The sequence below is a fragment of the Galeopterus variegatus genome, unplaced genomic scaffold, assembly GCF_000696425.1.
Source record: "Galeopterus variegatus unplaced genomic scaffold, G_variegatus-3.0.2 Scaffold426, whole genome shotgun sequence".
Classification (NCBI taxonomy): Eukaryota; Metazoa; Chordata; class Mammalia; order Dermoptera; family Cynocephalidae; genus Galeopterus; species Galeopterus variegatus.
Genome location: NW_007726537.1, coordinates 581378 through 595544, shown reverse-complemented (window position 1 = coordinate 595544; position 14167 = coordinate 581378). Strand labels below are relative to the sequence as shown.

Genomic DNA, 14167 nt, shown 5'->3' with positions numbered 1-14167 from the left:
AGGAGGGAGGGAGGTTTTGGTGATGGGATACAATAAATAACTACATTGTATATTGACAAAATAAAAAAAAAAAAGATTTTTACAACACAAAAGATTTGACCTTATTGGCACATATGGAACATTATTACCATCAACTGGAGAATACGCTTTCTTTTCAAGTCCACATGAAACGTTTCCTAAAATGATCTCTCTCTCTGGACCAAAAACCAAGACCCAACAAATTGCAAAGAAGTTAAATTATACTGGGAAAGTTATCTGCTTTGAAATATAATAGTAATAATAATGACAACGGCCAGGAAAAAAATACGTACCCAGATCACTCCAAAGCCCAAGGGTGGTACATGATTTGGGACTGCCAAGTCTAGTTCTTTCCCTCCCTTCCACTCCCATTTGGATCAACAGGGACTCCCACCCTGCCCTTGGCCCTTGGACCTCTTCCCACAGCCTTTATCTCTCAGCAGAAGCAAGTCACAGTCTGGCCACAGCCCATCCCAAGGCCTGGGCCCTGGCCTCAGGCAAGGGTGACCATCTCCCTAAGCCCATCTCCTTGCCCGGCACAGAGGCTGGATGGGGCTGCCCCAGCCATCATCCAGGTAGTGAAACTTTGTCATTTGCCTTTGACTCCACAGAAGCCAGGCCTTTCCCATGGGTCTGGTATGACTTTCCTGTGCAGCCCTGAGGTCAGAACAATCCTAGTCTGTCTTTAAGGCTCACCCCAGAAGCAGGATGAGGCAAGCCAAGCAAAAAGCAGGCAGGTATCATCTTTCATGGGGAGTAGAGGGGCTGAGCAAAAGTCCTATGGGTAGGGAAACCCTTGTCACTATTTGCAAATCTAGGCTAAACCTTAATTATTGTTGGTGTTCCCTTAAAGTTCTTGTGTGAGGCTCTGTCACCATCTGAGAATGGGCAGACCCCCCACTGCCTTCAGGAAAGCATCCAGACCCCTGTGTCTGTTCCTCGAGTCCTCCACCGTCCAGCCCCACCTCACCTCACCAGCAACTTCCACCACCACTCTTCAAGCTACCCAAGGTTTGAGAGAAATTAAGCTGTTTCTGAAAAACAACTCATCTTTCCTCAGCTTGGGCTCTGGTGGAATGTCTTCCTCACCCACCCCTCCCTTCTCTATTTGCCTCGTCCTTGATGATTCTCCCTCCCCCACCCCGACCCACAGCCCATTAGCCAGTGCTGCAGGCTGTATCAGCTGTTTACCAACCAGCATGGAAGCATCTAAATATTTTTATAAACTCAATACAAATGTCTTGAATAAGTAAATACTTCCAGCAGCCCTTAAGGTTTTCACTGTGACACACTTTGGTGTCTGGTTAAGTTATCTGGTGAAAACATGGCCAGTTCTACTCCATACCAAAACTCGTCTCCTCAGGCAGAGGCATGAGAACGCAGGGAAAGACATCCATCCAGTTTTGCCATCTCAGAAAGAAGGCATTACTAGTTTTTTTTTTTTTTTTCCTTTTTGTCTTTTTTCGTGACCGGCAACGGATCGCAACCCTCAGTGTCGCGCCCGTACCGGACCGGGACCGGCAACGGGATCGCAACTCTCGGTGTTGCGTCCGCACCTCGCTTAGCCAGTGAGTGGCCGGTCTGTATGTGGGATCCGAACCCTCGGCGGGAGCACCACCGCACTCCCAAGCGGTGCACTGTAGCAGTGCGCCACCGGGCCGGCCCCCATCTCCAGTTCTAATGCAAGCTGTCATCTTCTCTTGTCTGAAGGTTGAAAATCGCCATTCTCTGACATCCTCCCCCTCCAGCTCATTCCAGGATCATTCACCGACCTATCATCCCCAGTATCTGCACCTTGAAAACCCCCATTTCGCATATACACTCTTCATGACTCCTATCTCCTATACTTCCAGCTCACTCGTTCTCAAGAACACTCATTTCAACGACCTTTGACCCTCTGTTGAGATCCAAATGTTCTCACTTTCTTTGAGTGAGAACAGGCCCCATCATTAACCCCCATCACTAGCCCCCATCTCTGCAAACACCTGTAGCTCTCTTGCCCCTTTCTGCTCTTGTCATATTTGCCTAGAAAAAACCCAGCCCTGATTAAACACAGCTAGTTTCCTGCACTGTGCCCGTATCCAAGCCCAACTGAATAAGCTTGGAGAATGACGCACAGTTGTGCTAACTGGCCCCATTTTATACCCATGACCACAACCAAATGGGCATCAAGACCTCCCAACAATGCTATTGCACCTTCCTGGTAGGTTTGCTCTTCATTCTGCAAATTGACTACTGCATTCTCTTTCCATTAAGCCTCAGCACCCCTCTAGTAGACACTGTGGTTCTCTCTTCAGCATCCTATCTGCATTATATATCCATTATGAGGTTTGGGTGGGGAAGAATGACCGCACCTTCTGGCCCAGAGATAAGGCCAGGATCACCTCGTTCCTCTTGCCACAGAGGTTGATTCAGGCAGGCTAGGCTTTTTCCATCTGCTTCATGGTATTCCCTGTGCCAAAGAGACCAGTTCAGAAAACGGCATATGACCCATTTGGGGCCAAGGGTATTTTAGGGACACTTTCTGGGAGCTTCTGTGATAGGAGCCTCCTGGCTCTTAAGAGGGCACTGCAGGTGCCAACCCTCTCTCTCCAGCAGGGAGTGGAGTGAGACTAGGAAGTCTGGAATTGCTGCATCTGTTGGGCCACCACGAGGGAAGCCAGGCTTGGGATGAAGCTGACATCTCTGTCAGAAGAGAAGTGACAAGAAACTAGACCCTCTATTGCTTTGTTGAGAGGCTTAATGAAATCCACCCTGGAGCCTGCCTGACTCTACTCTTTCTGGTCAATAAGTACTTGCCATTTTTAAAACTAGTTGGCATTATGTTGTCTGTTACCAAACCCATCCTGACTGATCAGCCCCCTTCCCATCCTCACTCTCAGCTCCTGACCTTACCTCATGTTTTGCTGTGGAAGTAGAAGCCATCAAACAAGAGACCCTTCACCTTCCCACCGCCCTTCACTGTCCCAGTCACCTGCAGCACACCCATTTTCTACCTTCTTCCTTATGGGGGTGAACCTCCCCACTCTCATCTAAGGCCACGCTTCACCTGTACTCTGCCTCTCATCTCAAGGAAGCTTCAGTTGACCCTCTCTCCTGTGTCATTGGTTTCTCCCTGTCCGCTGGGTTGATCCTGGTGGCACATGCGCATGTCCTCCTCAGATTCTAAAACAGTCCCTCCTAGGCCTTGCTAACCACTGGCTCATTTCAGGACCCCACTCTAAGCTAAATATCTCGGTTGATCCTGGTGGCACATGCGCATGTCCTCCTCAGATTCTAAAACAGTCCCTCCTAGGCCCTGCTAACCACTGGCTCATTTCAGGACCCCACTCTAAGCTAAATATCTTGAAAGAGCTGTCCACAGCCTCCACAGCCTCACCTCCCATCCTCACCTCCACCTGCCTCAGCCTGGCATTGGTCCTTGCCACCCCACCTAAGTGCTCTTGTAAAGGCATCCAATGACTTTCACCATCCCACCAATGGCCATTCCAACCTCAGCGGTCACTTTTCTGTTGTCATCTTACTTGACCTCGTGGCAGCCTATATACAGTTGGCCACTCTGTTCTCCTTGAAACACTTTCTTCTCTCGGCTTCTGAGACACCGCACACTCCTGGTTTCCTCCAACCTCCCTGGCTGCTCCGCAGTGTCTCCCACTCCTGTGCTTGACCCCTAAATAACGCCGTGCTCCACGAATGACCATCGGCTTGCCTCTCTGCCCAGGGCACTCAGCCAGTCCCACGGCTTAAAATTTCATCAGGATGACACTGAGTGCCCCCCCATCTGTCTCTTCAGCCCCCAGGTCTTGTCTGGGCCCCAGATTCCTTTATCCCACTGCCTCCCTGGCATCCCCATGTGTCCAACAGTCATCTCAAACAGCACAGTTCAAAATGGGACTCGAGTCCCACCTCTCCCAATCACCACCGCCCCACACACAGAAGTTTCTGCCCATCACAGGAAATGGCACCACCAGCCAGCCAGATGCCGAGGCCATCCTTACTCCTCTCTTTCACTCACCAGCCCCATCAGCAAGTCCTGTCACACTCACCTGCAAGAGGTCTCCTCGTTGGTCCATCTCTCCACGTTCACCCCCTGTCTGCCCACGCCATCACCTCTCACCTGGATGCAAACTAACAGCCACTGTGGAAACTGCTTTGCAGTTCCTCAAAAAGTTAAACGTAGGATGACTATATATGACCCAGCAAGTCCACTCCTAGGTATAGACCCAAAAGGACTGAAAACTGGTGTTCAAACAAAAACTTGGACACGAATGTTCATAGCAGCACTATTCACAATAGCTGGGGGGTGAGGGAGGCAGCACCCAGGTCTTGACACAGGGTGACTGGGCTCTGAGATTGTCCCCAGGTCCTGCCAACAGTGGAGATGGGGAAGGGAGGGGTGTGTTTAGTGCTCCTTTTAAGGTATGCTAGCGAAACCTGCTCTCCGTAAACAGAGAGCAGTCTGGGGGAACATGAGCCAGTTCATGGGCAATAGCTCTAGTGACATTCACATGGCATACACACATCTCTTCTGTTCCACATTCGGGACTTAGCCAAAGTTGTCACACGTTTCTTTTTCTAATGAGGGCACTGAGGCCCTAGCCCTCCCCAGACCAGAACCCCAGTGTGCCCATGAGCCCAGCAGACTCTGCTCCTTCTCCTCCCCATGCCTGCTTAGGGCTGCCATCAGACTAAGACCTTCATAATCTTGACCCTCCAAAGGCCTGCAGGCTGGGCCTTCAGGCTCACCATCATTTAAATTTTAATACTGCTCATGAATACCATTGTTATTCTCATGCAACGATATTATTCATAATAAAGTCCTTGCTAGGTCCCAGACCCTGACACTTGATGTTTTGCTTTTTACCCCTCTCGGCCCTCCCCACGATTCTGTGGGGGAAATCATTACTCCTATCTCACAGATGCAGAACCAGAGTCTCAGAGAGGGCTAGTGACTTGCCCAGGGTCACACAGCTACCACATGGGGCAGGAGTAGGATCTGAAATAGGGTCTATCCCAGCTCTTTCTCCCACCTCCCATTTCCCCTGGACTTCCCTGATTACCTCTAGAACCAGAAATGCTGGCCTGATGCCCCTAAGTCACTGAAATATCCCCAACCCAGGAGGGGGGCTCTGACCACCCCTGGGTGAGCAATGACAGGGCAGTGATGGGTGGAACCAGACGGTGTGATGGGGGAACACAAAGGGTGACATGGTGACATGGGGCTAGGCACACAGGGCATGCACACCACTAACTACACTTACCACCTGAGGGAAGGCAAGAGAGCCCAGAGAGGGGTCCCCGGAGCAGACAGACGAAAGAAGAAGGAGTTATTGAGCTGCAAGACACATTGAGACAGCCCGGGGCCTGGACCAGACACAGCCTCACAGCCCGGGGCTCCCTGTGCCAGTCACTTCACTTATTGGCCTGGTGGGGGTGGCGGTGATGAGAATACCTCTTGAGGGTACCCTGCCATCTGGCAGGGACTGCCTGGGGCATGGAATTTCAACACAGCTTGGGTTGGGAAGAACATATGATCTTTTAGCAATGTCTGCCATGGACACCACCAGGGGCACACGTCTTATTTAAGCTGGTCCTAATCTACCATCTGCCTCAACTGTTCTCACTGCCCTGCCTAGGGGCAGGACCCAGGCAGATCTCAGGTGGATAAAACTAGAGCAGGGCCAAATCTAGAAGCCAAGTTGCTCAACTCCGAGCTCTGCTACAAGATATGTGGCTGCTGAGTGGGAGGCCTCGGGAAGGGGGCTAGATAAAGTGTCGGCCCTTGGACAACTCAGGGTGGGTCCCCCTCCTTCCCTCCCCAACTCACATGTCCGTGTAGGTCCGTGTTGAGTAGCATCAGGGCACAGGTGAGTGTATGGATCCCATCTAAATCAGAGATGTGGCACTCAGTGTGAGCATCCAGCTCGTTCCCACCCCCAGCCACCCACCTGCCTCCCGATAGAGCCAGCCTGGAGGCCTTGGAGACAGGAAGAGGCCAGCCACCTGCCAAATGCACCTCAAGGCCCAGGGCCTGAGCAATGTTCCCCGCCCATCCCCATTGCAGTACTGGAGTCACATGCCTGCCCCAGGTCAGGGTCATCCCGTCCCTTAGAGGGAATCTGATCATTCTGGGCTTGCTCTAGCCCAGATGCCTGCCTCCTGTGGCCAAGTTCACCTTGAACCTCAGACCCAGGAATGGCTCTGGATCCCAGTTCATGTCCCTGCATTGGCCTGTGTCTCCTCCAATAATGGGCCTAGTCCCCCAGTTCCTGTAGTCAGGTTCATCCACAGGAAAAGTCCTGCCCCTAAGAGGGCCCCTACCTACATCTCCACCCACCAGAATTCTCACCAAGAATCAGCATTGTGACAAGGGACCAGGGACAGTGAAGACCCAAAGGACTGAATCTCGAGGACAGAGGACTTTTAGGCATAGGAAAAGCCTATGGGCACAACATTTGGGAGCTCTCTTGCCCAACAGGCAGACCTCATTCCATGTGCCATAGTTTATTCATTCAACATTTATTGAACGCCTACTGTATGCCAGAGAGGACAGACCTTCCTGGCCGGACAGAAGTGGCAGGTGGAGCAGCAGTGGGAGGAGGCCAGGGCCTGGCTGGGAGGGCGAGGTGGGGAGGTAACCATACCTTCCGAGGTGCTGTCATCAGGGTTGCACTGGCAGTACCGGCGGGAGAAGTGCGTAAGAACCCTCTCACGCTCTTGCGTCTCCCCCATCAATGGAAAGGCCTTCAGGAAGGTTCTGAAAGGCAATTCAAGGCTGCTGAAGGTCTTCCAGAACCCCTGTCAATCCAGGTCCTCACCCTGGGCTGGAGCCCCACAGACACACACACAACACCCCTGCCCTAGCCTCTGGGTCTGGATGCCCTCTCCAGGCCCTGGGAGGTCTCCTGGTCCCCTGGATGGCCTCTGGAGCACTGAGGTCAGGTGGCCTGGCAGGCTTTAGAGTTCCAGCCCCCATCACCCTGCAGGGCCCTTTCAGAGTAGGAAAGGAACAGACTGCGAGAAGCAAGGACAGATGAGCACCTCCGGGCCAGCATCAGCCCTTCTCCAGGCACTACCCACTCCTCACTCCCTCCTCTACACTGGGCCCCAATTGCCCATCCCTGCCCCTCGGAATGCTTTTCCCCAGTCACCCCCACTCCTCCATGTGCCACCACCTGGGACCCAGGCCCAATCCTGGCCTCCCTCACACTCCCCCAAACCCCAAGTCTGAGCTGTCACTAAGTCTGGACGGTTTGCTCCTCATCTCCAATCTCAATTCCTCCTCCGCTGCCACCCTCATCATATGCCCAGGGCATCTGCAACATTGCAGGGCACCAGCAGACCCACCCCCGACCTCCCCAATACATCCTCCCTGCGGACACCAAGTTGTCTCTTAAATGCCCATGCACTCAAGCCTTGCCGCTGCTTAAAACCTGTCACTGGCTCCCCAGAACCCTCAGCATGGCATCCAAGCTCCTCATGTCATGCCCTGATCACTGCCCTCTCACTCCCCTCCCATCCCTCCAATGTCACCTCCACCTGCTGCCTCCCCAAATTGTCTTCCTGCTCTGGCAGGACAGGCATCTCACTGCTCAGCGCCTCTGAGCAAGCCAGGCCCGCCAGGGCACACTTTGCTCCTCTGCTGGGCAGCTCTGAATCCCCCTCCAGGCCCAATTCAGAGGTCACCCATCTCTCAGGGGCCCCTGGCAACTGATCAAAAACCAGAGGGCATGGGAGATGGGGCCAAGTCCCCTCACCCAGGACCTGGGCACACCCCTTCCCTTCGGAAAGGGAAATTGCAGCTGAGTCAGTTTGTGCTGCTATCTGTCCTGGGTTCATGAGACGGTTTGTTCCTGGTTCTACTGTGGTTCATCTGGTTTGGGGCCCAAAGTGGCTATGACACCCGCTTTGCTTTGTCCTCACTTGCACTGCCTCCTACCACACCCTGGGGTGTTCGAGTCACATCTCGGCCAACTCTTACACTCTGAGGCTACCCAAGACACCCAAAACTACAGACCACTCCCTTGAAATTCAATCCCAGTCAACTGCTGCACAAAACACTCCTCTATCTGACATCCAGTTTTCCTGCTCTCTCTGTCCCTCCCACTCCCTGTTCTCTTCCCTCATCTGGTCCCTCCCCCTTCTCCTCACACTACACCAGGACTTTCTAAAATCCATCCCCCAACCCAGCTTTAGCCTGTCCTGCCTAGGAGCCATCCATTCCAATTCCTACTCCTGAACCCAAACTCCCCTTCCCTGGGGCTCTTCACCAAGCCCCAACCCAGCACCGCCACCACAAACCCTTGGGCTGTCCCCAGGTCAGCCCCACCACAGCCCACCCTCTCCCCCACATCTTGGCACCACCAGCCCTCCTGCTCTGTCCTCGGTGCAACTTCTCATACCGACCTCCCCTCTAGCCCCACTGCCCAGCCTCAGGCCTTGTCCTCTCCCACCTGACCCTCTTCAGAAGCTGGCACACCCCTGGACCAAAGGCCACCAGCACACTGCTGCCAGCGCTGCCTCCCAAAACACTGCTTTATACCCAGCACCTTCTGTGGCTCCCTAGTGCCTGTACAGTCATCCCTTGCCCTATTGGGCTAGCTTACAAGGCCCTCCAGTCCAGCACCCACACCTCTGATCATGAGCTGACCCCACTGAATGCTTTCCCTGGCCAATCTTCCTCATTCTGGTCTTCAAGGTGCAGCTCAGGGTAGCGTAGCTTGCAGCAGACCAACATTCCACTCAGAACAACAACAACAATATCATGAGCTGACCCCACTGAATGCTTTCCCTGGCCAATCTTCCTCATTCTGGTCTTCAAGGCGCAGCTCAGGGTAGCGTAGCTTGCAGCAGACCAACATTCCACTGAGAACAACAACAACAACGAGTTTTCTTAAGCCACCAGAAAACAGCAGAGGCAACAGAGACCAAAAGTGCAAAGATGCTGGAGAGGAGAAAACTGAGGAGAGGTGGGCTGACCTTCTGCAGCTGCCTTTTCCCCAGGGGCATTGTTGACTATGGGAACAGGCAAGAGGTAAGATGTTAGGTGGCTTCAAGGGGCTGGAGAGACAAACCTGGAGACATGAGAGACTGTAAACACATGGCCAGTTTTCCCTTGAAGATATTTGCCAAATGTCAAACGTGACAGGCAGGAGGCTAAAGAGCTAAGTGGAAAGCCTCTGAGAAGTAGAGGGATTTTTGACAATCTTGCCACACTTTGGAGACAAAATTAGCCTTCAGGACCCATAAAAGGGCTCACCCCAGTGAACACACCAGCCCCTCAATGGAGAACCCTGAGGGCCTTCACCCTGTGAAGAGGGCAAACCCTGAGCCATACCAAACTGCTGCAGCCTCTCCTCAGCTCGTCCCTGGTTGGATTAGGACATGTCCCCATGTCCCATTCTAACCGCCTAGCAGAGGACAAGGTCAGCCTTCTCTGGAAGAACATATGATGACCTAGAGCCACTACAATTTTGTACAAAGTATATAGCATCTGATTAAAATATTACTAAGCATGCAAAGAGACAGGACATGTTATGGGAAACCAAGAAAAAAGAGGCAATAGAAATAGATACAGATGATTCAGAAGCAGATACTGGAGTCAGGAGACAAGGATTTTACAACAATGTGCTTGAGAAAAGAAAGGGGAAGAGGAAGCAGATAAGTGAGAAGATGGAGGATTCCCCAGAATTAATAGAATCTATTAATTTTTTAAGTAAAATGGAAATTCTAGAAGTGAAAAATATAACAGAAAGTAAACACTCAATAAATGGGTTTAATGGCACATTAGACACAGAAAAAGGGTAAGTGAAGTGAACTGAAAGCAGGTCAATAGAAAATATCCCACCTGAAGCAGAGAAAAAAGAATAAAAACTGTATTTTTAAAAAAGTGTAAAAGACACATGGGACACAACAAAAAGGTCTAACATACCTGGACCACCTCACCCCTTAGCTCAGAGACTACTATCCTCTTGGGGCCTAGACTGAAGCAGAGAAAAAAGAATAAAAACTGTATTTTTAAAAAAGTGTAAAAGACACATGGGACACAGCAAAAAGGTCTAACATACCTGGACCACCTCACCCCTTAGCTCAGAGACTACTATCCTCTTGGGGCCTAGACTTGTGTCTGCCCAGCTGGCCCCTGCCACTAGAGCCTGCTAGACACTGGGCTGCATCCACCTGCTCCAACACTTCCTGTTCCTCAGGATCTGCACCTGGACCTCCTGAGGTCTATCTACTCCGAGCCCAAACGCCAGCAAGACCTGTGATTGATCCCATTTTATCATCTGCCTCAGTGACCGCGAAGTCTCTTTACCTCTCTGGTCCATAGTTTCTTCATTTGAAACATAGGAATGATGGCGCCTACCTTACAGGTGGGCTGTAAGGCGGGTAAAGACATAGAGCACCTGGCGGGCAGGAAGTACTCAATGCAGGCAAGTGCTCTGACTCCTTGCCTCTCCTAAAGAGTCACGACTACATATCCACCTTCCTCTCCTCAGTGTGCACCGTGCAGCTGGCACTCGCTGAGTTGCTGGACGCTGCTGTTCTTAAGGCCCCTTCCCCACAGCCTCATCAGACAACACACCCTGTTGTCTGAGTCAGGAGGCTTGCCCAGGGTTTCACAGCAAGCTTATAATAAAGCTGGTATGAGAATCCAGTTGTGCTTCCTACCACCCATGGGTACCGCCCTGTCCCAACCTCACTGACCTGAGCGCTCGGTCCAGAGTCAGGCCCGAGAAGTCGAAGAAACTGAGGTACTCCCCAGCCACCAGCCTGCTGAACTCGTTGCTGCCAGGAGAGCATGGGAAGTTTGTTAAAACAGGGCCCAGCCCGAAGATGACAGAACAATAGGGGGTACTTGGGGAGTGGGCCCCAGGGTGCCCTGAGTCACCCAATCAGACCTGCCCAGCCCCTAGGCTGCCTCCCCTATTGGCCAGTTGGGCTCTGACAGTTCAACCTTGGGCTGGGGGGTCAGGAAAGCTTCCTGGAAGAGGTGATGTCTCAGCCAACACAGGAAAGTAAGTGCCACCCAAGTGAAGGGAGTAGGGAGTGGGATGATGCAGAGTGTCCCCAACAGAGAAAAGTGCACAACATGCCCAAGAAGCTACTAGCAGGGCCATGTAGCCAGAGCCTCGGGAGCAGGAATGGGGGCAGCAAGAGGCGCGGCAGGGAGCAGGGCCTGCAGGCCAAAGGAAGGATCAGGGCTTGACGCTGAGGGGTCTGATGCAGAGATGATCAGGTCTGTAAGTTGGAACACTCTACCTCTGAGTGGAGCCCCATTGGGAAGTTGTAGTGGTTGTCCAGAGAGTGATGAGAGGGTAGGGAGGAGAGAGATTTAGGAGACAGAATCCACAGGACAGGGAGATGGCATGCGTGTGGGGAATGACTGAGAAGGTGGTCCCCCGGGGAGATGTAAGAGCTCAGGACAACAGAAGTGGTTGAACACATCCCCATGAGAGTCGTCAGTCCACAGCTGGTTAATAACTACTCGGGGAGGGGTGAGGGTTGAGTCCATGAAAGAGGAGGGTGCACAGACAGGACCCCCACCCAGGGAGCATGGGTGTGGAGAGAGAACCAGTGATGGAGACTGAGAAACAGCAGCCAGAGAGGTAGGGGTGTGTTGGGGTGTGCTGTCCTGCAGGCCAACAAAGAAAGTGTTTCAAGAAGACTGGACTGAAGAATACTTGTTGAAAATTAGAACAAACTTCCACGTGATACTAATTAAGTCTCGAGCTCTCCCCCCCATTTACAGGACCCATGGGAAATAGAGAAACATGTTTAATAATGCCATGAGGATACCACATCCCAAATGTGGAAAATTCTTCAGGACAAATGGCTCCATTTCTTCAACAAATACATGGCATTTAAAAAGGGAAAGGGATTGTTGGACTGTTGTTGATTAAAAGGGATTTAAGAGACATATCAGCCAAATGCAAAGTTCCATTTCTTCAACAAATACATGGCATTTAAAAAGGGAAAGGGATTGTTGGACTGTTGTTGACTAAAAGGGATTTAAGAGACATATCAGCCAAATGCAAAGCGTGGACCTTGTTTGGATCCTGATTTGAACAAACCAGCATTTTTGAGACAATCAGAGAAAATTAAATACAGACTGAATGTTGGAGATATTTAAGAATTTTTTTAAATTTTGTTAGAAATTATAATGGAATTATGATTACATTTAAAAATCCTTATCAGATAGAGATACATACTAAAGTATTTATGGATCAAATGGTAAACTACCTGAAATATGCTTTAAAATAGTCCAGCAAATGGGGGGAAAAGAAGGTGTGGGGTAATAGATGACACGAGAATGGAAAAATGCTAATTTTGAAGCTGAGTAATGGGTACGTGGAGTTTTACTACATCATTTTCTCTGCTTTTGTGTATGTTTGAAATTTTCATAATAAAAAGTTTAATTAAAGAAAAAGAAAGGAGTGGCTGGTGGTGTCAGCACTGCCTAAGGGGGCTAAGGAGAGACCTGGGTAGCAGCCACCACTACTCTTGGCCAGAGAGGTTTCTGAAGGGAAAGAAGGAAGGGAGAAAGCCAGTCTGGAGGGGCTGAGAGTGGAGAAGAAGAGAGGACAGAGGTCACCCAGGGCAGAAAACCCAAGAATGTTGGCTGTGAAAAGGCTGGAAGAGAAAGTGGGGATGAGGAAGGGGTTTTTGTTTTTCAGATGGGAGAGACCTGAGCACAATTAATTGCTGATGGGAAGACCTCTGTAGAGAGAGTGGTTGAAAAGACAGGGGAGGGAAGGGATTAACCATAATGAAGTCTCCTGAAAGGATGTCATTAGGGTCGGGGGTTATAGCCCAGCAGGAGAGGTGGGGCATCTCAGTTGACATTTCTGGACTGGGGCTGTTGTGGGGGCCCCGCTGCAAGAGCAACACGGAGGCCGCGGAGGGCACCAGAGGCAGGAGGAAGGAGAACAGGATTTGGGAACCAAGCCGCCTGCAGGGCCTCCCTGAGGCCTAGAGCCCCTTAGTCAGCTTAACTCATGGGCAAGGGTCTGGACTGTCTCCCTCAGCCTTGTGAGCAGCTCTCAGGAGGTCAGACCTGCTGCTGCACATCTCAGAGCATTAATGCGGGAGCTGGGAGGCACTCTGGAAAGAAGGGCCAGAGTCAGGTAGACACGCCAGTGGTCAGACCCACACACGATGTGCCGTCAAGACTTCCTCCCTCTCACAGTCCCTGTCTGTCCCCCAACCCCCTCAGGGCTCCCACCTGGCTAGCTCCTTTTGCACCCAGTCTGAAGGCCAGGGCTTGTGCTTTGGGGGCTTCAGCCCCTTCAGCTGGTCCCAATAGACAGAAGAGCTTAATGAGGGCCAGGAACCCCTTCCTGAGCTCGGGGTCCCAGACATTTCCCACCCCCACACCTCCACTCCAGGTTCTCCTCTCTCCCTGGTGCCACTAGCTGGGCCACCAGCTCCTGCCCAGCTAGCTGCTCTGTCCTTACCACAATCTATTGTGACCCCATAACCACATCCCACACCCCACAGCCCACCACCACCCCACTCCCTGAGAGCATCAGCCCTTGCCCTAGCAGCCCAGAAAGGAAAAAGATTTAGGGCAAGGCCAGGAATGAGGACGATAGTGGGAGGAGGCATCCTTGGGGGACTGTTGGAGCCACCCCAGCATCAGGCACCCCTGAAAGAAGTCACCCACACCCCCTTCAGACTGAGGAAGACACCAGATTTGCCTGGAGTGGGAGAAGGCACTCACTTCTTGCCCAGCTGCCGGGCCACGTCGCAGCGCTGGAAGCCCTCAAGGTGGTAGAGGCGGCGTGCCAGCCGGCGAGCAGCTTCACTCACCCCCTGGCACCCATTGGCCAGTGGGTCCGTGCTACCAAGCTCCAGCCCTTCAGAGCTGCTCAGCTCTGAGTCTGAGTCTGACAGGCCGTCCTTCAGGCTGGGGTCACTGCAGATGGAGAGGAGGGGAATCAGTAGCCCAGGGTCAGAGGCCCTGGGTGAGGCTGGAAGGTCTGCCCAGGCCTCTGAAAACCCATGTGGGAGAGAGCAGAGAAAGAAGCTCCACTGCAGCAGGAGGAAATCAAGTGAGACTTTCAGAAGATCCTCTCAACTGAAATCCCTACTCAGCTCCCTGACCCCACCTGAGCTGAGATAACCTGGAAGAGGAGAATGGAACCTC

The 14167-nt window shown here is 52.0% G+C and overlaps 1 protein-coding gene across 2 annotated transcripts in view; it reads right to left on the bottom strand.

Annotated features, from left to right (window-relative positions):
- PSD2 (pleckstrin and Sec7 domain containing 2) overlaps positions 1 to 14167 on the bottom strand; it is a 55543-nt gene that overhangs the window by 23137 nt on the left and 18239 nt on the right. For both annotated transcript variants that reach the window (XM_008568630.1, XM_008568629.1), the window contains 4 exons: positions 13742 to 13936; positions 10726 to 10806; positions 6663 to 6775; positions 5846 to 5904 (listed from right to left, as the gene is read on the bottom strand). In XM_008568630.1, coding sequence (XP_008566852.1) covers positions 5846 to 5904; positions 6663 to 6775; positions 10726 to 10806; positions 13742 to 13936 — 448 coding nt within the window. The remainder of the gene's footprint in view (positions 1 to 5845; positions 5905 to 6662; positions 6776 to 10725; positions 10807 to 13741; positions 13937 to 14167) is intronic.